Source organism: Alosa alosa, chromosome 6 (genome assembly GCF_017589495.1).
Source record: "Alosa alosa isolate M-15738 ecotype Scorff River chromosome 6, AALO_Geno_1.1, whole genome shotgun sequence".
NCBI classification, from domain to species: Eukaryota; Metazoa; Chordata; class Actinopteri; order Clupeiformes; family Clupeidae; genus Alosa; species Alosa alosa.
The window spans coordinates 17,394,855-17,419,757 of record NC_063194.1 but is presented as its reverse complement, the minus strand read 5'-3'; the positions used below and the strand labels follow the sequence as shown (position 1 = coordinate 17,419,757).

Sequence of the window (24,903 nt, the reverse complement as noted above, 5' to 3'; positions counted from 1 at the left end):
GTGACTCAGCTTAGCAGCTGTATTTTCTTGATAGTAGGGGATGTGTTAAAATAGTGATACATGGTTGATCTTGCTGCATAAGTGAGCACTTTGCACTCAAAGGGGGGAATGTCGTGGGCTTTATTGAAATCCTTTAGTTTATATATCTTTTATGTAGTATCTTTATTCTGTGTAATATCATTGTTTTGTGAAACTGAAGTCTGTAGTATGTTCAGTGTGTGGGAAAGGAAGACTAGTTTAAGTGAAAGAGCAGGCCTGGCAGAAAATGGCATAGATAAGGTTTGGTGCCAGGAAATGTAAGCAAAACCTAAAGAATGGCAAAACCTAAAGAATGTATGAATAACAGGATGAGAGGGCAAAGGTGAAGTACCATATATTACTTGGTCAGTTATCTGTAAACATAGAGGGTCTTGTCTGGGATGACTTGAAGGGGTATAAAGGCTGGACAACAGCCAGAGGATGTTAGCTCACTTTGCTTAGCTTAGCTTTCATTTACTTGCTTGCTTCACTAACGCTCCGGAGTGCATTAAAGCCATCATCTGCAGTATACATCCACAGTGTGCGGACTTCTTTTGATGTTGTATTATTATGACCGCCGCGCAGCGAAGCGGGCGGTCATATAGGTTTAGTCAGATTTTTTTTTTTTTTTTTTTTTTTTTTTTTTTTTTTTTTTTTTTTTCATGTCCAAATTTCCGTCAATGATTCCTGGGACACTGAAAGACCGGGTAGACAAAACTTGGTGGGCATGTAACCCCATATGGATAGCATGGAACCATCGTTTTCGTTTTGATCTGTAGCCCCCACGCTGGACTGCACCCCGAAAGGAGGGTAGGGCAGACACAGTTTTCTGTGAATATCTCGAGAACCGTAAGGTTTAGAGGACCATTATTTTTGTATGTTGATCTCAAGGCCATGTCAACGCATTCCATAACCACTCATTTCATGTATAGCGCCACCTAGTTAAACACAAAAAAGTAAAATGAGGTGGTGTAATTGAAGGTATCTGTGACCTAACATAGTCAAACTGCACGAAATTGGAAGTGTAGGATCATTATGACACCCTCTGTATGCACGCCAAGTTTTGTGGAATTCCGTTCATGGGGGCCACACAATAAATTAATTTATGTTACTATACACCAACTGGCCTGTAGGTGGCCGGAGACAGTTTTCTGTGAATATCTCGAGAACCGTAGGGCCTAGGAGGTCCACCTTTTTTGTATGTTGGTCTTAAGGGGCATGTCAACCCATCCCATTACCACTTATTTCATGTATAGCGCCACCTAGTTAAAAATTAAAAAAGCATAAAATTAGGTGTTTTCATCTCAATATCTCTGGCTGACAAGGTCAAACTGCACAAAATTAAAAGTGTAGGATCATTATGACACCCTCTGAATGCATGCCAAGTTTTGTGTACTTTCGTTCATGGGGGCCTTACAATAAAATAATTTATGTGTACATTTAGTGACGTACACCAACAAGGATTCCCGGACACTGAAAGACCGGGGTACAAAAAACTTGGTGAGCATGTACCCCCATATGGATAGCATGGAACCGCCATTTTTCGCTTTCATCTGCAGCCCCCGCTGGACTGGACCCCCGAAGGAGGGTAGGGCAGACACAGTTCTCTTGTGAATCTTTTATGGTATGTTGGTCTCAAGGGCCCACATAAACCTGGCTCATAATCACTCATTTGTGATCCCCGGTAAAAATGAAAATCAGTAGGATTAAAAAAGAAAGCCAAAATAAATATTCATCATCATCATCATGGCTGCATTTTCAGTATTGGCGAGAAGTAGTCGCTTTTGTCCACTAGATGGCGCATCGTTGCAGTGAGACGTAATTTTGTTGGAAGTTAAAAGGGTTGGAAAAAAAATGGACGCTTCCATACAAGGACTGTAATTCACACGCAGCTAACATCTAATAAGGATAGGACGATGTTCACATGAAGTGTAATTCCCATTTCTTCTTGAAGCGAAATAAATCTGAGGATGTTTATCGGACATGCTTGGTTTTTACTGCAGGCAATGCTAATCTTGTAATATCAATAAGGACCTAGGTAATGTTACCGTTAATGTTGGTTGAGGATGGAGGTATTTGATTTATTGCATTTGTAGAAAACTATAAATGCGGTTATACCAAGCAAATGTATAGCAGCACTGTTTGTATCTTTCGACTGTCATTTATTGCACGTGCTACAAAATCATTCTGTGCAATGGAAGATTTACCAACGCTACACCGGGTCTGATGCAGTTTTGCCTATACATGCGGGAGACTGAGACGCCTGTTTATTTTGTTTTAAGTGCGTGCAGGGTGTGAGGGGAATCGATGTGCTTTGATTACAGCTTGGTAGTTGTAGTCTGTGAAATTAAAAGCACGTGTGTGTGAAGTATCCAAACAATGACACCTTCATTTCATTATGGCTGTTTTAGCAAAACACCTTAAGCTACTGTGTAGTAGGTCCCATTTAGAAGTGGCTACTTCATTTTATGCTTTCATTGACTCATGGAGCTGCGTGAATGTTATTACAACTTTTCGCCACGATATGACAGTTTAAGTCCGCTTTTGATACTGTAAGGCGAAGCCATTGGTTTCCAAAGGAGATTTTATTTGTGTCGCCAGCATAGCCTATTGACAATTTATGTTGTCAATAGGCCTACCTTATAATCCTACCTGTAGCTTAGGGAAGCTAACAACTTTCTATTAGGATCTAGTTTGTTAGTTACCGCTTTGTCATAACTCCCTGATGCATTTTTGCATTTAGAATAGCCAGAGCGTGTATATCTCAATCGAAAATTAAACAATATCGGTGCCTATGGACTAGGCTGGGTGAACCCAGCCTGATCTGCCCGCTATTTATTTTTTGATTTCTTAAAAGATTGAGCTTGGTCTGATGAAAGCCAGACTAGCCATGGACCTCAGTTAAACAATGCAAGGGAACATGAATCAGCCTATATTTGCACTAACAATAACGGACAAAAGTTCTTCAACGTTGGCCCGCTAAAATGTGTATGAACAGTCTAGCGGCGCATTTCATCAAGGCCCATTTGGACATGTCAGTTATTTGCACCACTGGTTAGATGTAAAACAGCACTTCGCTTCAGACTAGGCTACTGTTACTTAATTTGTGCATTAACAATAACGTTTCAGACTACTGTTACTTAATTTGTGCATTGACAATAAAAGTATTACATGAACTAAAGATGACTAAAATCTTATGTAGAAGAAGAAACATTCACAAAAAATCCATCCATCCAAAATGACCTTTGTTTTTGATAGCTGTTGAAAACGGCATGGAACTGACAGAGATGTTTTTGTTTATAAATACATAAAAAATAAATAAATAAATAACATTATGCTGATACCTTTTGCTTTTCCAAATACAATGTAGCCTACAGGTGTAAGTGACCTTTCATCAATCCAGTTGCAATGGATGAACTGTGATGAACTGCCCTACTTGTGATTGTTTAGAGATTTTAAAGGTTTTATAACAATTCTACATCTTCTTTGGCTATTCTACAATCTATTCACCTTTTCAGCACCAGTAGGGTACTTTCTGTGCAGCCGCTGCACACACACTCAGGCATGCCAAACAAGCATACACAAAAGTTTCAAGAGTGGGGATGGAGTAAAATATGGAGACAAATTGAAGTGTGATTTATTTTCGCTGAACGGATGTACAGGACTGAGCGGCGGTCATATTTTGTACCGCTATGCGGTACATCTAGTTTAATTTGGATTTGACACCACATATGACTCAACTCGTGAAAGTTAAGGTAAGAATTTATATTACTACTGACATTGGGTGGCGTGTTCCTTTAAGTTAAATGTAAAAAAAAATAAATAAAAAATTTGGACATTTTGCCATGTAAAAATCGGATGTTTCTGTGGAATGACCCTTAAACCTTTTGTCCCAAGTTTGGTCATCATGGGTCTGTTCATTTAAAGGAACAGTGTAGCCTACTTTTTATAGGCAAAGTCACATTCGGTAATGAGGAACATTTAGTGTGGACACAATCATTTTACAATAAATGTAATATTTCCTTTTGCAAAATACCATAAATATGACTATTTACCATACATATAGACAAATTTAAACAACTCTGCATAATCTTCTTCAATTTATGTAAAAAGGACTTTTCATGAAATTAAAACAAACAATAGAATAATGGATCTGGACATATTTCGGTAATGAGAATTCACTGTGATTTTTGGTTAAATTGCTATAAAATAGTGTTAAAATAATAATAAAAAGCATCTGTCCTTATAATGTTCTTTAGTGTCTTTGTAGAAAATATCATAGTTTCTATTAATAAAATATTGTTTTTGGAAAGTAGGACCCGGACATGTTCACTACAGCATCATGAGAATCACCCTCCTGTCATTTAAATACAAATGGCAGAAGTTACTGAATGCTACAATGACTTTGTCTGGAATCATAAGAACTGAAACTGATACCTCAAAGTCATGTGTCCTTTCACTTTCAATGGCCAATAATTTCTGACGGATGATGCATTCTCAGCTTCTGCCTCATGATGGCCATATTTGCATGCAACATTTTTTAACATCATTGAGTCTGACTCACAGTAAACCCAGTATTACCTTAATAGGGTTGAATGTTATTTAGGCACTTCTACACACTTTCACAAGTTGTTACACATGTGTATAATTTTGTTTTACAAATTATCTCTATATTGCCTTGAACTAGGGACCAAAGAAGACTATTATGTCTTCAAGTGCTTGATCCAGTAATGTAGTAATGTGCATATTTATTATAACCCATGAATGGCAAAATTATTTTCAACCCGTATCATAGTGACTTTAAGAGAACCCACTAATCTGTTCTACAACCTGGCTGAATGCTGGTATTCTCCACATTTTTATTTTCCACTAACTCACCTCCAGAGATGAAGAGCATGGAGTTCTCTTGGCTACTGAACTGGCCCAATGAGTAGGCCCTCAGTGCAGTGCTGCCAAGACGGACACATGACATATTTAAGGGACAAATGTACTTATCATGACAGTAAGTTCTCCATCCTTTTTGTGAAGGTGAAGTGGGGAGTCTAAAACTTATTTGTTCTAATGATGGAATGCATCTCCCACTCCCATAATGTAAGACACACTAGGCCAAGTTGTATCCCCCTTTCAGTGAGGCTTCAAATGAAGGCTCTGTTTTCCACGGACCCAGCTTACAGCCAAGATAATAGTTATACACTAGATATTTGTTTATTAACAAAATAGCCACTATTTCTGTCATAATGTCAAGAAAATGTACTCTGCAACATAGCAATGGTGGAATTCAGATGGGAAGACAGAGTTTCGCTCATGCCTCCTTGAAGTAAATGAAGGCACCGTAGGCCTCTCATTGTCCACCTGTCCTTCCACCTGTCCATCGTCCAGCTGTCCTTTAATCAGGTAGGTTGATTTGATCTTTGATACAGGTGTAGCTGAAAGTCAAAGTCCCACAATTTATTGTTTCTACCGGTGCACGTAACATGGGTAATTTCAACTCATCTACCTGGCTGAGGAGTTGTGCCAATTGGAATCAGCTGGTAAATGATTGGAGATTTTCACACCTCTGTGGCTGGCTATCATGTCTACTGTATGCTGTGAAGGATTAGGCTATACTGCATGGTGTTCAGTGTGAATGAAGAAGACATCGCCAATGCTATGGCCAGGTCACGCTCCTTCATCATGTCACAGACATCAGTAGCTTTGTCTAACAGATGAATTTTGGCAGATGTCATTTAGCCTAGTGCAGATTTTAATTTCAGCTGAAGAGATAAAAAAAAATCTATTTCACTCATTATTTTTTTCCTAAATGGGGTTTGGGAATAGATGATCTTTCAATAAGACAGATTTAATTCTCATTTTCATTTCTCTAGGCTTAAGGAAATCCATATGCCTAATACTGTAAGATAGGCCTAGGCCTACAGCTCCAAAACCTTGAATATAGCTAGGAAATTGCCAATTTTAAAGAAATGAAAACTCAGAACAGTTTCGTTTCTTTGGCTGAACACTATCTGGATCACTCCCACTTCATTGGGGTATGTTACTTCTCTTCACAGTCCACATCACTTTGCTCCAATCAGAGGACAGGGACAGTCACATGTAACGAAAGCGAGCAGAATTAAGGGAAGTGGTGACTGGTAAATTTAGATACGACACTAAATTTGATCGGAAAACGGTAGACTAGGCATTTCAAACAAGTCTTATACACCCGAAACACCAATTATTCAGCCATGGGAGTGGACGGTTGTGGACAAATGTGCAAATGCATTCTCATCCTTTTCAATGCCATATTTGCGGTGAGTAGGCTACATACACATATTTTTTTCGACTTAATATTGCTATCGACGAGAACACGATTCCAAGAGATAACATACCCTACACAAAGCGCATGGCGTAGGCTATATTTGTTTGGGGAGACATCCATCCGAGTTGGGGTTGCTGCAAAAACATTGTCGCTGTGTGCGAGCCTTTGCGTGTAATGTTAACATCAAAATATTTAATTGCATGGCAGCGTGAGGAGGAGACTGCTGGTCCGCCGAGCTGTTTTGAAATGCATACATAACAATATAACATAACAATAATAATTGTGATTATGATCATTTCAGGTCAAAGACGTTTTAGAAAGGCTGGCGAAGGCTACGCATGCCTTAGGCTACGAAACATGGACGCATCCTGCCATAGAAAAAATAGGTCCCTGTCTTTCTCAAAGTTTCGTTTTCAAGGAATGATCTGGGTTCACATGTGCCGCGCTCGCCGCTAGGTTGCTCTTGGTTGGGGTAATTTCGGTTGCAGAGCCGCAGTCGCAGACCAACCAATCTACCGCCGATCTACCACAGCCATAGACAGTAAAAGAAACCACAGCGTATCTAGTAATATAATTTCTGAGATTTAAGTCAGAATATCTGAGAAGAAAAGTCAAAATTGAGATTAAAAAGAAATTTTGACTTTAATCTCAGAAATTATCTGACTTTGTTTCTCGAAATTTTTGATTTATCTCAATTTTTGACTTATCTCGAAACATTTTTTTTTACAAAACGGTAGGCCTATATCAGAGCATGAAATAATGACAGATTTTTGTTGTGCCTGACGCCGGGTTCAGCGCAGCTCAACATGGAATGTTTTCTGGAGGGAAGTTTAGGCAAGGCTGCACTTGAAATTAGGCTACTGACATAAAAGATAGAAAAGATTAATCTTTTATCTTTATCTTGCTTGCCTATCACTGACGGCAGAACGAAAGTAGCCACATTTGTTTTTCTTCTTCATATTATATTGACTCGAGAGAAACTTGACTTATTATTAGGCCTACATGCTGCATATTGTTAGTCAGGAGCATGGACACTCACAGAACAAAGCACACGCTAGGGAAGTACAGGGTTGGACAAAGCCACACCAACACAAAGGGTCACACAAACGGTAGAACTAAAAAGGGATTCACGCTACACTAAAACGCATACATAAACAGTAAAAAGACACAACCACATACAATAAAACCCCAAAGTTCTCCCAGAATCCCCAGTGTGAAGCGTCGTGGGAGCACACAGTCCAGCGCACCCACATTACAATATGTTTTAGTGCGTTTTTACTGTCAAGTGTCAACTTTTTTTGTAACCATATTTATTTTTTCTGTCTTTCCCTCTTTAGATTGTGGGATTTGCAATGGTTGGTTTGGGCCTTGGACTTCGACTTAGCTCAGAGACACGTGGGCTCTTCGACATTGAATTGAAAACACAAGAGTTTGTCATATGTAAGTGTGGCAACTAGTCAATCTAGTGATGATGTTCCATTAGCTGTCAGTAATAACATCAGCTGTAAGAAATAACATAATTCCAGAATATTTCAGCATGGGTCCCATTTATAGATTGTTTCTAGATCAAATTTGACCAGATTGAAGCAAATGGAGTTTCCTTTAATGTTCTTTTTTAACCCATTGTAACATAGTTGTGGTGGTGTTGATCGTGCTGGGTTCGCTGATGCTGATCATATCCATTTTTGGGTTTCATGGAGCTTGCAACGAGAACCTGTCGTCCTTAAGAATTGTAAGTACCGGTATTCAGATTGGTCTGACCTGGAACATTTTTGTCTTCTCAGAGATTTATAGTAAGATACATCCATGGTGGTCTTTTAAACGCTGTAAAATCATCTAATCACATTCACTTGTCAATTTTGAACACTGATATGAGTATCCAACTTAATCAGTGGTTCAAACAGACACCACTGTTTTAAAGGAACCGTATGTAAGACATGTATTTCAATTAATCAGAAAATGGCCCTGATATGTCACTAGACATTAAGAAATCATGTTCATTTCAATTACTTATATTACTGACAACAGTAGTCTGGCCAGGATATTGTCATTTTAAAAGTGAAGTTGCAGCCCTCAACTGATGTTGATGTTTTCATGTTGTGTTTCGGCTTGATGCGCCACCCTCCATATCTACTAATCACAAAGTCAGTAGTGTTTCAGCATCCGGGTTGCCAGCTCTGCCAGTCAGGGGGGAGGGGGAGGGGATTCACCGCACTACAGTAATTTGAAAGTGATTGCAGTACCAGTTTTGGCCACAATCTTAAATATGGTTCCTTCAACTACAGACAAGTTTAGTCAGGTTGCTGAGGCAAGTTTAGCAACAACATTATAGTAGGCTAGATCAGAACACCCAGCCCATTCCTGACATTAGGCCTACTCTCAGGCAATGTGGCCTCTCACTGTTCTTTATATAGCCTACCTGTGACAGGTTGCCCTAATGCTGACTGCACCAGTGAACCTATACTGGTGAGAAATGAGTGACAACATAACATGGAGACATAACCTTTCTATCAGCACAGAGCTGTACAGCTGTATGCTGGAAATTAAGTGACCTGTTTTGCATTACACAAAACTTTGTTGCACAAAACCCCCATTAAAATGAGGTTGACATTCAGACAAACAGAGAGCTAGCTCGCTACTCCCTCCCCCTCCCTCCCGTGCAATAGAAACTCTCCAAACACGCATCTCGTCAGTGATTTGCTGAAACAGTTTATGTTTTTATGGGCAAGGTTGGCCCAAGTTGTTTTGTGACCGTTTTTGGAGCCTAGGATGTCCACGGAGAATGCATTTTTTTACAGTGTATTCGGGGCACAGGCAGCTAGCAGATGGTGAGGTTATAGCTGTATGTAACAAAATGTTTTAGCTTAGAAACTGTGTTACATCGCTAATAGCACCTTTAATCTATAGTATAGGGATCATTCCCGTTCAAACAGCCTTGACAACATTGAAATAGTTTTTGGACACAAAATACTTTTTGCCGCAATTTTCTCCTAATGTATAAAAAGGCATATCTTAAGAACAAAATGAAATCGGACATGCCAGAAATCTAAGACCTTGGTGTCAAACCCAACATCTTAGTGTGGAGTTGCTCTGGAATTACCCATAGAGCACTCTGGCAATTTTGTACCACAGATTAAAGGGAAGTTTAGTCATGAGAATGGTTTTCAACTAGGGACAAGGTACATTTTTTTTTTTTAGAATAGTTTGTACAAGTGTTACATGCACACTATAGAGTCTCCCTCCAGACACGCGTTTGCTATTTCGAAACCTGGGTCCCTGAAGCATGGATCACGTGACCATTTCACACTATTGTCAGCATTGTAAAATGATTCCTTTGGTATAGTATCTGTAGTGCAGTTAATTTCTGCAAGTCCAGTAAAGCAGTAAAGTATGGCTCGTTTGCCATGACTGTGTTTACATGCACTTCAGTATCCCAGTTATGATCAGGAATTTGAAGTAGCCTACCCTGGTTTTGTGTTTGCGTGTGGGAACTTCCATGGGTTCCCATTAAAATTAATTGTCAACATACAGTAATGAACACAGTCCTACACAAAGCTTTGGTGTAAAAGAATCTTGCAATGCAAAAGTGCACGACTGTGCTTTACTGTACTTTATTGTTGTTACAACTTTTTTGTTGGTAACTGGGATACTAATGTCCATTATGTATAGGTAACAGGGATATTAATAACCAGGTTTCTCTATGTTCATGTAAACACCATATCCTGAATGTGATCAAAATCGGGATACTGAAGAGCAGTACATGTTACATTGACCGCTGGCAGGCTAGTAATGAAGTCAAAGTAAGTCTTGGAGAGTGGAGAAACATCAGACTGTCAAGATCCAATCAGGAAAGGAACATGGGTTTCTGCGTAAAATGTTTACATTAAAACTTTTCTAATGAAAATGGGGACTATAGTGTCTGTGCAGCTCTTCTACACTAATCATAACACAATCGTTTTGGATTACAACGAAAAGTGAATAGTGTGGATATAGGCTAAGGCAGAGGGCCTGTTTTCATGTGAAGATTGCCCTGCATCTCTAATCAGACAAGGTGTCAGTTTTACATTAACAACACTAACTCAACACCAGACTACCCTGATAAATGCCATTATGGCCATTTAAAGCAGCTGTCTTTTGACCCAAATAATCTACTCGGGCATAACAGAACAACATTTCAGAAATGCTGATCCTAGAAAAGCTACACACTCCCTTTGATGTTATCCAAAATAATTTGACTCTGGCTTTTAGCACTTTGTCCATTTAAATACACATGTAAATGCATGGAAAGTCTCAGTGAAGATGGAAAAGTAGCTCTTATGTCTATACATGTGACCAAGTGAATTGCTTGTCATTTATTGTATCTTATTTTCTTGAAATTTGTCTTCATGTAGTTTGCCATATTGTTGGCCATCATGGCAGGTTTGGAGATTGGCACTGGAGTGCTGGTGTTCATGCGCAGCAAAGAGGTGAGGAGGGGGAGGAATTCAGTGGTGGGAGAAAAAACCTTGAATTGGGTGGTTAGAGAATGGGAAACTTCTTCCCATGACCTGCTTTGATAAAGTTGTTGGCAAGCTCCAAGGCCATGTTCTAGTCCACACATGGATTTCCTCTTAGTTTGGTGATCTTTATTTTCCAATACCTACATTCTCTGTCAGACTTTTGATTAAAGTTCTGAAGATGTGTATAATATTCTAAATTAAATTAATAAAAGAAATTAATAAGTCATTGTTAATAGTGATTGCACTAATGTGGAAATCATGACGATCTAAAACTTCAATGTGGAAATCATCCACAATCATCAAACTTTAATGTGGAAATCATGACGATCTAAAGTGGTCGTCTGATGAAGGTCATGGGCTAAGCTAAGCTACATAGCAGTCTATGGGATTTTACAGTATCTCCTAATGAGATGATTTATTCAAAAATCTCCTGTCAAATGGTCCTCAAATAGGGCATAGTTCTATGTGTAGCTGTGCAACATTGTATAAATCATTAAAACACATGTTTTGATAATGGCAACCATGAAATAATAGAGGCTTTCGACTGGAATTATTGTTGATTTCCACCATATGACAACAGTCTCAGTAACCAGATAAGACTGCTCCAGAGTTCAAATTCAGTTGTACCAAAACGTAAGAAATACAATGTATGCGAGTTCTAAGTTTCTTAAAATCGTGGGCGGCTCTAAGGAGCACTGCTGTGTGTTGTCAGTCATGACCGCGAACAGGAAACGGGTATGCTGAATTCTAGACAAAAGTGGAAGTTTCATTACGCTAGTGCACAGCCTAGAATACCCTGCTCTACTGAGCTTTGTTAGAGAGTATGGAGATTCCTATAGAAGTTCTAACGGGGATAAAGAAAGGTATCTGTAATAAACAAAATAACAAACAAAATAAATTGTATCTGTTGTAAAGTTCTCTATCCTAGGTTCTAGGTTAATGTAGCCTGGGAATACCCATAAAACCTTTCGGCAAATTTGGAATTTGCTCTGGAGGTCCGTCTGGCCAAGAGGCCATTGAAGCCCAATGTCCAATGTCCCTAAAACACGGGCACGCAAATACAATCCCTAATCCAGCAAGGACGTGTATTTCTTTGGACTTGAGTAAACAACTACATTTAAACCTTCGTTTACAAGATTGCTACACTTTTGAAACAATAAAGGCCCATTCACACCAAGAACGATAACGATAACTATAAATAAATATCGTTCTCGTAAATATGAATGACGACGTTCACACATAAACTATAACGATAACGACATGATGAACGATATCGTTGGGGATCACTTTCAGAGCGATTTTCAGAACGATAAAAAGCTAATAGCCAATCAGAACCCATTGAATTTTAACCGTCACATTCATTAACATAAGGAGAGACTTTGTTTATCGTTGTTTAGTGTGAACGCTTTTATCGTTATGGTTATGGTTATCGTTCATGGTGTGAATAGGCCTTAAGAGTTTAGTGCACCAATTTGAATTTTATTTCACTGCTAGTTACACCCTTGCTGGAAGTCGTAAGTCGAACCTTTTCCAGACCCACTCCCAAATGTACAGCTGTGAAGGTCTGGGTGTTAGTTAATGTATTCCAGTGATTTATTTGATATGTTTTATAAACTGTTTAAACATTTCTGTGGGGTGTCCAGTCTGGAGTACATACAGAGGCCAGTGGGGATAACAGTGTAACATAACCACATAATCACATCGTTAACATTTATATTTTATGTTGCCTGCAATAAAATGTTAAAAACTTGCATAACGTTGCTTTAATGGTTCCCTGTTTGTGTTCCATGGTCTCCAGGTATCTGAGCATATTATCAACCTGTATGCCTCCGTTTACGCACAGTTCGCCAACACTCATGATCCAAGCCTTGCTACCACCCTACGCATTATCCATGAAATGGTAAACATTCCTAAAATAACATAATTTCTTCATCACTTTAAAGGTGCTCAAATCAATGTTACTATGGTAAACGGCCTGTGTTGTTGCTGTTTTTGGAGCATGGGCTGTCTACAGACTGTTTTCTTTTTTTTACACTGTATTTAGGGGACAGGCAGCTAGCGGATTGTAAGGTGATGTTTGCTGTATGTGACAAAATGTTTTAGCTTAGAAACTGTGTAACATTGCTCAGAGCACCTTTAACATAGGCAATCAATTAAACATCTGATCTGTCTTTCAGTGTTATGTCATGTTCTTTATATTTTATGTCATCTTTCTTGTGTTTTAGTTCGATTGCTGTGGGGTTGGAGGGCTACTGGAGCCGCTTGTACGAGAGACCTGTCCTAAAAAGGGTTTCTTGGGGACCTTGACTACTTCCGTAAGTACAACTCTAATCGCAGAAAACTCACTATTGGGTTGGGAAGGAGCTCAAAGTTTACATTTACATGTATTAATTTAGCAGAGACAAAGTCAGTGTTAAGAAGGTTACTATTAAAATGTATTCCACTACAGATTACCGAGTACATGCCCTAAAATGTATTTTATAACGTATTCCGATAGATTACTAGCATGACGAGCCAGACCCACATCAAGATGTAGGGTCTGAGAACTCACCATTGGCAGTGCTCAATCCGAGCGGCGGGATAAATAGTTTTCTTTCAAATTCCCTCTGCACGCAATAGGATAGCGCTACAACTCATGAGTCCCATGCGTTTTTCCACCAGCGGAACTAGTTGGCTAGCTGATCAAACTTTTGCCAAGTTAAAAAAAAAAAGCCTAACTCGAGTCTCGATTCATAGACCGCTTTTCGCCAGCAGCAGGGTCCGTGTATCATTTGTTCATTTGATATTCAATTGAGAAATTCAAAATGGAAAAAAAAATAAATAAATACTTTTTATTACAGTGCATGAAAATGCACTGTTCTGTTATCCGAAGTCTTCTTCTTCTTCCCACCAAATTTCTGCGTCTAATTCAGCTTTAACCGTTTAGCGTAGAAACTTCGTTCAAACTTTGTAACGTAGGTCTTGAAAAGGACACGTGGGGAATGTATTTTTCACTTTTGTAAACTTTATACTTTTTGAGATATTAATAAAAAACAAGCTTTTTATTTTTCCCCATAGACTTTGCATTAGCACTATGACATCACAATGGACTAATTAACTTGATCTGCACCTGTATCAACTTCCAGCTGCTCACTACTAGGACCCATCAAAGGGCCAGTTAAACTGATTGCACCTGTATCAACTGCTTTCTGCTTAACTAGGCCAACTCTCTCTGTGTCTCTCCATTCTACAAGGATATAAGGCACATTCCATCCAACTTTCTATCCATTCATCCTCTTCAAACCATTCACTCATCCACCCATTAAACTATACATCAGCATCCATTAAACAATCTGCCTATCAACATCCATTCAACTTTCTGTCTATCAACATCCATTACACTATCTACATTCAACTTTTAAACTATATACTCTGTCTCAGGCTGTAAGCATACAATCTGGCTCTCTTAAAGGAGAATTCCGGTGTGATATTGACCTAAAGTGTATTGAAACATGATGCCATTCCAAGATTCCAAAAATAATTCAGTGGAAATGCATGGATTCCAGTTTTTTCCAGTAGCAGCAACTGGAATCCATGCATTTCCACTGAATTATTTTTGGAATCTGATCCCTTATCATACCTGTTTATTCTTACTAAATTAAATTTCGACTTTATCGTGACTAAATTCAAGATGGCTGCAAACGCTAAACTTTGTGAAGATACTGTCTGTATAAATCGTCTTGTAAGTAAACTACCAGTGCTTTTTCAAAGTTCTCAATGTCTCGCTTTTAAATGTCAGGGCCCTCGAAGTCTACCAATGAAGTGTGGAGATACATTGAGCCTCGTAAATGGTGTAAAACAATGATTTATTTGCATGGCTAGCCCGATGCGAAGCACCACCATTGAAAAAGCTGTTGGTAGCATCGGCTAACTAGCCAGATTTTGGAGTGCAGGGGACAAGCCGAGATGGGCTATGAGACATACGTTCACACTTTCGGTATCATGTTTCAATACACTTTAGGTCAATATCACACCGGAATTCTCCTTTAGGACTACTATTTCCTCTGCCCACAACTGTTTCAAAATACATGTCCTCACTACAATAATTCACTATTAAATAATTTAACTATTTAAACTACTCAACTATTTAACTGTTCAGCCATTTCAACTGTCAGTTTTTATTAACTATGACTCCTGCCAACTGTTTCCAAATAAAAGTTTGTTTGGCATTTTATGTTAATTTACAGTATGTTTATATTTTCATGCACTGGTAATTTCCTCGAAATTACATTTTATAGTTTCATTATTTGTTTATGAATGTGATACAAACAAACAAATAACGCTTTATTTTTCAAACTTTTGATTTCATTAGTTGTTTATGAATGTGATACACACAAACAAATAACGCTTTGTTTTTCAGACTTTTGATTTCATGGTCACATCAAAAGTAGAACGTTTAACAAGCGGCCTCAGGGCCAAAACTTGCAAAAAACAAACTGATTTTTATATATATTTTGTCCGATTGCTATGACCCGGAAATTATTTATTGACTTCCATTGCCAGCTTCTGCTTCTGTTTTGACAATGGCTAGCCTATATTTAAATGTCCACTTTGACAGAGCGAAAGAATCTTTTTTTTTTTCCCTCAGCCGACAATCTAAACAAATAGTTTTTTCTAACCTGTTGGCCTCGATTTGAATTATTTGCTCTGTTTGTGAATGAAGTTGTAGCCCACTTTCCTTTGATCAATGTGCTTGTTGAATGATGTGTAGTAGTTTCCCTGTCATAGCTATACCTCTTGTCTCTGGTGTAATCTCATCAGAAGTTATAGGCTACTGCAGCTGACTGCCTTCCAATGACGTTGTCAACAACAGATCTGAACTGATAGATCTAACATCTACTTCCGTGCAATAACATGGGCTGATACTACATAGGCCAGTAATTACCTCTATAATCATGGGGCATCATGGGGTTTTTCTGACGATTCAGAACGATTGCCATCGTTGCGCAAGTTGCCCAATTTCTCACTAGTTGTTAGACAATATTTTCTGTCGCTAGGAATGGCCAAAATTAGTCGCTGAATCTAGCAACAAAGTCACTAAATTGGCAACACTGAGCACTGACGGGTCTAGACCAAAGAAAGTGACATCGGATTGACTTCCAGGTCACAGAAATCGGAATAAATAAATAGGCTTTCAAAATCTGTTTCGGCCCTGAGGCCGTTTTTTAAACGTTATACTTTTGATCTGACCATGTAATGAAAAGCCTGGAAAAGATGTTATTTGTTTGTTTGTATCACATTCATTAACAAATAATTAAATAAATAAGTGTTTTTATTTTCATTTTTTCAATTTTTGATTCTCAATTGAATATCAAATGAATGAATGATGCACGGACCCAGCAGCATCCATCATCTTTGTTTTCAAGTATCAGAGATTGGTGAAGTTAGTTTCACTTTTCCAATGAGTTCAAATAATAGACGAGTGCAAATGCGTGAAGGCTATGCTAGGTTTTAGTAAAGCATGGTTTAAGAATTATTCTATACGGTCTCGCAAGCAGCCTCCTTCAAATGCGCTGTTGAATGGCAAAATACCAATGCATTTATTTGACATATCGCGCTTTGCGCCGGTAAAGGGAATGACAGATGTCATTCTCATTGGTTTAAAATGATGTTACGCCCCAAACCACCCATATGACTGATTAAAAAACCTAGGAACACCTTGTTACGCCATGCGCTCCACGTTTGATAACGAAACCCCTCCCAATGTGAACTGGACATCCTACTAAATTTGAATAGACTTTTGACGAGTGACTATGCACTTTAGAATGTCATGATAGGGCCCAAAGTATAATGTTTTTAATGAATTTCAACAGCACAAGGGTACACATGTGCCTGAAAGATCTTCCAGCTTTGGCGTAGCAGCTGCAGTTAACTGTGGGATGTTAGTTTGGGGACAAATTTGAGATCATTGCTGATGGTCACTGTTCTCTCCTCTTTATCCCCCACCCCACCCTCACCCCATACCACCTCTACCTTTTTATCCACTCTCCAAAACTGACTCTCTGGACTGTCTGAAATGCTTCCCTACACCTCAAAACCCACTTTAAAATGCAGGCCTGCCCCACTGTGATCTTAAACCTTTTCCAAGACAAAGCTCCACTCATCATGGGCTTCTTCCTCACCACTGCAGCCCTCATGGTAAGAAATTAGGTTGTCCAGGTCTACACAGGCTTTTGGGCTGAGCTAGAATTAAAGGGATACTTTTTCATTGGCAGCTTAGTCATACTTTGTCCACAACAGGTCACAGGTCTGTAACTTGAAGTGTTAAACTTTATCCAGCTCTCAAATAATACATTTGATGGGTTAGTCATAAATATTATCTATTTAGTACTGCATTTTTAAGATCAAAGCGTAAGTTTGCATGAATACTACCTTGTTTAATCAAAACCTTCCCCTGTGCATTTCTCACTGTCCCTAATGTCTGTTACATTTCTGCTTGCACAAATGAATGTCCTTCACTCCTTGCTTCATCTTTTTCCACATCTCTTTATTCTGTCAGATCATTGCATTGGTTTGCAGCTCTCTTCTCAAAAAAGCAATCAAAGAGGCATCGGTTTCTCCCTATGTGCTCCTCACAACCTCCATCTATAACGCATCTCCAGCTGTTACTGTCTACCCTACCCTCACTATGCCCATAGAAGTGGAAACTTAATGTTCCAACACCCACCTCTAAGCAAGCTACATCTGTAGAGCTTTCCACTACCTCCCTTCACCTTCCCACCCCCATTCACTCGCACACTCCTTTGCTTGACATACGTAATCCCCTTGAGTAATTGGTATTTTCTTAACATTCTAATGACCTTGGCTAGCTTTTTTTTCTTCGTGTACTGCCACAAGTTGAAATTTACCCTCCCTGCTCCACTCACCCCTTTCATTCTTCCTACTCTTCCTCCTCATCATCAGGTCATAGGCCTGACCTGCTACAGCCTCCTGGTCAAAGCCATCAAGCAGAATCGACAGGCGTACAGCGCGCCCCATATATTCTGAGATGATGAGAATCCCCAATTACTGGAGGTCCTCTCATATCTCAATATGTTCTCTCACCATTTGGACACAATCGAAGATTGCCATAGCCACCTTTATTAGGGTGGAGGATGCTCTTACTGTAAATGGTCCGTATCCCTGTTCATTTTTTACCATTACATTTCTAGTTGCCTCTGGGAAGAGGGACCATTTTATTTTTTTGTAAGGATGTGATTTCTGAGTTAATCTATAGCTGAGTTGAGGCATTTCTGTGTATTATTTAGTCTTATATATATATAATCTTCGTCAAAATGTCTTAAATGATACATATTTTATGTTTGTGTTCTAAGGCACATTTTTTTTTTAATACTTTTATACTTGTTGAAGTTAATTTGCTTTAATGCTACAAAAATGCTCTCGTCCGCATTGTGACGAGAGAAAACTGGCTGGTTCTGTGCTTAGATACTGTAAAGGGAAACTAAAGGGAACTAATTTCATTTCACATTGTCTTGTATCACTACTATACCATCTTGGTAAATTCAGCATAGTATGGTACTTTCCGAAACCCATGTGTTGTGTGAAACTGAGCACTGTTAAATAAAATTAATAGTTCTGTGTGGCTTTTGCTGATGGTGTGACTTATTTTCTTAAGAGCCCAAAGGCAACAAAAATATTTTTCCAAAAGAAAAGTCTGGATTTCTCATTTTGAAATCCACCAAAACACCAGTCTATACGCAGCCAGTTTTCCAAACATGAATTAAGTCTAAACCTCCATTTTCACAAGACCACAAGTGCATCTCACACAGGAGGGGTGATTTAACTGTTTTTAGCTGACACAGTGAAACACTACACAACACCAAAAAGATTATTCAGCCTCCTTACAATAACTGCAAATAATGCATGCATGAGTGTTGTACCCAACATCCCGGCATTGAAGATGCCACCTTGGTCTGGTTTGTAGGAGTAACGAAATAATGCTGTTTTCAGTTAATTATTTTTGTGTCTGCGCATAAGAAATTATTAATTGTATTACCGCTCAGCACAGGGGCCAGTATTACAGGGGCACTGGCCCCTGTTGGCCCCTATGTTGGGTTTTCATGATTTAAAGGGATGTAATCATGGGTTTCATAAGGGTTTATACTATTGCATAGGTTTTCATGTTTTAGAAGAAGTCTTAATGCGACTGCATTTGGTGTGAGCAGGGTGAGGTCAATGTATCTTGTGTAGGCCAGACCAACTGTCGGAGGAGTGGGGTGAGTGGTAGTAATGGGGGTACCAGGATGAGAGCATCTCCTCCTTACATGGTCAAGGAAAGGGGGGTGTTATCCAGCTGGTGAGGACAGGACAGGGATTAGGAGGCCACTGTGTCTTATGAGGGCCTGTCCAGCTAGGAAGAGAATCAGATAAGAAGGCCCTATTTCCCCAAACTGGAAAGAACCAGAAAAACTCAAAGGTTACACTGTTTTACATATGTTTTCTATGCATTAGACAGGTTTGCATATAGTTTTATGTATGATGGGAAGATGGTTTCCACCAATGTAAGCAACCCTGCTTAATGCTTATTGGTGAAAGGTGTTTTTGGAGATGGCTTGAGAAGGCGGCCCTGATCCTTGACAAATGCCTTAATAGCTGTTTTCAGTTCATTTTTTGAAAGTTATTACGCTGTCAATATCTTGTACAACAGATGTAATAGGGAAATCTAAAAGACTACCATCTCTAGCAAAAACTTCTTCTTTGTTGTAAACAAAATCAACCGAATTGCGTTCAGAATGGCTAATACTGCCTTCATGCCGTTTGTAAGCTTGGAGGACCCGACTTTAAAATCCCGACCTCCCAAAAGAGTGTTCATGATATTAGCTCGGAAAACAAATACGGGAAATGCATAAAAAAGTTATTAGAACTGTTTACTATAGTTTAGCAAGAAGGAAAATGTCTCGGATGAGTGTTTCTATCTGTAGTGTTAATTTAGTGATAAATTACCTTGCCTGTTTGTAATGAGTGCTCACCAGTCCATCATTGTATAAAGCCGTCCAGACAATTTCATTGGTGCACACTGCGCCCAGGTCTCAGGCGGGCATAGAGGCTTCTCAATGGAGCATGTCCAGACCGAATTTCCCAACCTCAAATTTTGTGGACGGGGTTATATTCGGCCTGACTTCCAGGGGTGTGTTTCCCAAAACCATAGTTGCTAACCTGTCCTGTCACTAGTTGGTTGGCAATGGGAAATTGCATTGCAACCAACAAAGTTGCTAACTTACTGTAGTTAGCAACTATGTTTTGGGAAACGCGCCCCAGGCTAGCATTGCATATAAAGTAGCATATGCAAATAAAATTGGGAGTAAGGATCCGATAATTCCATTTTTTCCAAGATATTGCTGTCTCTCTCTCTCACTCATTCAACTGTTCACTGCCATACTTATACAAGATCGGACGCAAATATGGCAGCGTTCTCCTTAAGTGACGTAGTTGGCATCTTTGAATTCAATGGGCTCTATTTTGATGATCAGAAATGCGGCTCAAAGCCCGACACAAAGCTTATTCTTATCTTACACCCAGCCAGTGGCGGATTTTTGCGTCATGTGCTTCACTTTTAGCTTTTACTTTCCACTTTTATTAAGCCTTGGGCCCAGGGGTGTGGCAGAAGGTGTGGTCTGGCGCATGATCCAAAATTTGCTATCTTACACCCTCTAAAAATCATTATGCCACAGACCAAGAAAAACCTTGTCTATAGCGAATGGCGCATAGAAAGCCCAGCTGAAGATGCACGGTCACGAGATGTAAGCAGCAAGATTTTTATTCAATCATTCGAACATTATCGGGGTAGGCCCTAATTGTTGCTTTTTTCAGGATATGTTTTCAATGGTAACCCCTTGTCAGTCAATAGTGAAAGTAATTAACTGTAGAACTGTTTTGTTGTTGACTATGAGACCACAGTGAAGTTAGTTTCACTTTGTTATGAGTTCAAATAATAGACTAGTGTAGATGCCTGTAGGCTATACTCTGCTATTCATAAACAGGTTTTAGTAAAGCATGGTTTAGTAGTGGAATAACTGTTTCATACGGCCTCGCGTGCAAGCAAATTCCTTCAAATGCACCGCTGACTATCAAAATACAGATGCGCTGTTTGAAGTTGCGCTGCAGACAGATGTCATTGTCATTGGTTTAAAGGATGCTACGCCCAAAACACACCCATAAGAGCAGAAACATAAGAGCAACTTTTTTACGCCAAGCACCCGACGTTTGATAACAAAACCACGCCGAATGTGGACTGGACACACCCCTAAATGTGTCCTTTTGTAATAAACATTATTTATGTACATACTGTAAACAAATGTAATTTTAACTTCATCAGCCCGTCTGCCTCATATTTGCATTAACTGCTGTGCCTGGTAAAGACACGCCTCGACCATTTGCAAATCAAGTCTTTTGTCATGTACGACGACCCAGCTTTTGTCTTATGCCAGACTTCACCATAGGTGGTCGGCGCCAATTAATGTTTCATGTTTTCCTCCGAGCCGGCTTGTAATAAACCTGGGAGCGTCTCCCTTTCTTAACACATCTCAGTTCGGTTTTGTTTCCACGTCATTTTTAATTCTCACCACACTTTCGCCTCTGACCATCCGTTTCTGATCGTCAAGATAGAGCCCAAAATATGCCGGCTAACATGTAAACAGGAACATTCCTGTTTCTGCTGCACAGAAACATTTTATTCTATCTCAACCCTTCCCATAACCACTCATTTACGGTATTGTGGCACATAGTTAACAATGAAAAAGCAAAACTGAGGCTCTGTGATCGCAGGTATCTTTGACGTGTTCAGAACTGCACGAAATTTGACCTCTAGGATCACTATGACACCCTCTGAATGCATGCTGAGGTTTGTGGAATTCCGTTCATGGGGGGGCATACAATAAATTAATTTATGTGTACATTTAGTGACAAATCGCCTGCGAATGGTGGTGTGGATGAAGTTGAAATGTACACACACACACACATAAAGACACACACACATACCACACACAGGCATGCACAAAGACACACAAGCACACACACAAACACACCATTAACCCCCACCACCACCTCTCACACACTCACAAGCGAACACACACACACAGAAATACACAGAAGCAAACACACTCATTTACATACACAAAAATGGCAAGAGTAGGAGATGGAGACAAGCGTGATTTATTTTTGCAGATTGAATGCGCAGGGCTGGGCGGTAGTCATATTTTGTACCGCTCTGCAGTACATCTACTTCTAAATATTGCTATAAACAGAACATGGGCGGAATATGGTGTGCATGGAAACATAGTCAGTGAGTGTTTGATTCAACATAAACAGGTGTGTTGAATGCTGTGTTGTTAGTGCAAGTGCAGATATGTGTTAATGTGCCCGGGGTATTTTCAACGAAAAACCAACCACACAGGATGTTGATAGCATTGCAGACTTTTCTTCGTGCACTTTAGCCCCAGTGTTGTCAAGATGAGTAAGACAGCATGCACACAGAATGCTTATCTGAGCCATGCTGCAGTGTCAATTTTGACAAAGTATATACAGGTGGTGCATAGACAGGACAAGAAAAATAGTGCAGTGTAGACAGTAGTATACAGTTGGTTTACAGAAGGTGGTTTAGAGTAGTATAAATTAAATATACATATTTGCAGTGTATTAGCAGTGTATTACCTGTGTATTACCTGTAACGCCTCCCGCAGAAGAGTGGGGTGAACAGTCTGTGGTTCGGGTGAGAACAGTCTTTGATGACGCTGCGCGCCTTACGCTGGGACTATGAATATCAGTTACCAAGTCAGCCTGTGTTTTTAAAGGTATTCAATACAGTTTCAATATCAAAATGACTTTGAAACTGTTATATTAAGGTAAAAAAAACACTTGCATAGGATGCCTGTCCCCTCTTGACTTACATAATTGCACTATATGTTAGTGATTTAATAGGAAGGTACCTTTCCACAAATGCATACATCATAACTTTAATGGTTCTTGAAAATCCAGTAACCATTACACTTGAACACTTGCAGGTTGTTTGTGAGTATAACATTTTGGAGCAATGTACAATACATATGGGAAAAGTGTATGTATGTGGGGGTGAACAAATGATACCCTCTTGTGGCAAATTTGTAAATTACATGTCTGTGAGAGACATTGCTTTTCAAAGTCGATTCAGCATGTTATTACTTCAAAGACTAAATATAAACACTCTGTTGTTCTGGTGAAATGTAGTAAATGAGAACTATACACAATTTGCCTTGTTTTTAACACATCCCTGTGTCCAGATAGGGACAACACAGTTTGTTGGCATTTTTATTTGTTACACAATATGTGTTAAAAACATTCATTTTAAGAGTGTATGCATCTTCACAACCTGTTGGCCTTACTACGACATCTATATTCATGTCACCATGAAGGCAGGAGACCTTAAAAAAAAAGTATAGTCATTAAAAAATAAAGGGAAAGATTTTCTAGTGAATTTTGTAAATGTACATTTCAAGACTTGACCAAAAAACATGGTTGAGGCAGCAAGAATCTGAGGGGGCTATATTTCCATTATGGAGGAAAGTTCTATGCTTCTAGAAAGTTCTAAAACTGTGAGTGAGTGTTATTCCCTTACAAAAATTAAATGTTTGCGGCAGATTTACAGCAAACTTGTGATGATATTGGATTTGTGGGAAACAAATGAGTTCACTATAAAATATTGCCAGAATTTACCAATGTTGGCCGCTGAGAGGCAAACTTCCAGCAAAGTTCTGGCAACAAAGTGTGTTCACCAGTGATTTGCCACCACACTCAGCCAATAATGGCAAACTTCCAGTGAACTTCTGGTGACAAACTTAATTTGCATATGATATTGCTGCAATAATTTGCGGCAACTGTTCACTAAAAACCTGAAATGTCTGTAAGGGTTTCCACAAGTCCATCAATGGTATACCTAGCAGATTGCCTAACTGGCTGAACTGAAAAGCCTTGAACTCTGGCCTTGTCAACTATCCAAGCAGACCTTAAAGGCAGTGGAAGCACAACAAGGAGACACTCTATTGACACTCTACAGTCACTGATTACTTTGGAAAAAGGTTTCAAATTGTAACCTCTTCATTTCCTTTCTCCTCCTTTCTCAAGTCTTTGACATGGAAATCAACCAAATACTGCACTGTAAGATTCTTGTTTTCTTGCACTTCAATTTTTCACAAACACAAATTTGACATAGTCCTATGCTAAAACATAGTGGTAATGCTCCATAAGCACTAAATGAATAAGTGTGGTTGTACAAAGGACAATTGTAAATGATGCATTTATATTTCACTTGTGGTCATTGTGGATTAAGTAAAATCACGTTGCCCATATGAATGAAATTCTCAGCACAGAGCAGCTGATTATTATTATTAAGTTCTTCATCTTCAGCTTCATCACATCAGCTGTGCAACTAATTGACATTTTTACAGGAGCTCATTTGGCAAATATTCTTGGTGATGATTCCTCATTGTATTCAGAGGGACTTGTGTGGCACAGTATTGTGCACAGTATTACATGTGTGCAGTTTTTTTTGTTTAAAACGTTCAAAAATGACCTAGACATATCAACAGATTGTGAAGACACCCGTTTTGACCTAGTGCCCACTAAAATATAACCACTAAAATTAGAATGCAATCCAGCTAGTGTTGTAGTCTCTTGTAATACCACTTTGCACCATATGTAGTGCTACAATATATTAAATACAGTGCTAGTCAACAGAGGAATGAATGTGGCTGTGGTGACGATAACCAGATCTTACAGAATAGCACAAGCTGTCGTCTGCAAAGAAAGGTGAATGTAAGTTTTTATAGTCTTAGTAAGATTAATAAGTCATTTTCATGGCCGCCAGCCTGGCTGACACCAGATCGCTGCTCAAATATCAATTGAGATCAGAATGGGTCATGGGACGTCCTAATCCCACCTCCTAATTAAAGCGTGAAAGGAAACGAGGACAGAATGCAACAAGAATGGAGGAGTCAAGGACAGACAGACATGAGAAATGCAGTAAGGGTCAGATCTCTGTTACCAGATGAGATGAGGAACAAGTGGCGAGAGAAGAGTGGT

At 39.2% G+C, this 24,903-nt stretch overlaps 1 protein-coding gene and 1 long non-coding RNA gene across 4 annotated transcripts in view; one reads left to right on the top strand and one right to left on the bottom strand.

Annotated features, from left to right (window-relative positions):
• LOC125296280 overlaps nucleotides 1-24,903 on the bottom strand; it is a 313,747-nt gene that overhangs the window by 16,004 nt on the left and 272,840 nt on the right. The gene's annotated exons all lie outside the window — the stretch shown is intronic.
• Nucleotides 6,087-18,433, top strand: zgc:65811 (uncharacterized protein LOC393524 homolog). Of its 2 annotated transcripts, none has more exons than XM_048246094.1 (8): nucleotides 6,087-6,305; nucleotides 7,651-7,753; nucleotides 7,948-8,045; nucleotides 10,705-10,779; nucleotides 12,611-12,712; nucleotides 13,038-13,127; nucleotides 16,906-16,989; nucleotides 17,755-18,433. In XM_048246094.1, exons 1-8 carry the CDS (start codon nucleotides 6,240-6,242, stop codon nucleotides 17,836-17,838), a joined length of 702 nt encoding a protein of 233 aa, XP_048102051.1. In that variant the 5' UTR covers nucleotides 6,087-6,239; the 3' UTR covers nucleotides 17,839-18,433. The 2 variants fall into 2 exon arrangements, with proteins under 2 accessions (XP_048102051.1, XP_048102050.1); XM_048246093.1 differs by lacking the exon at nucleotides 17,755-18,433 and adding an exon at nucleotides 17,351-17,714.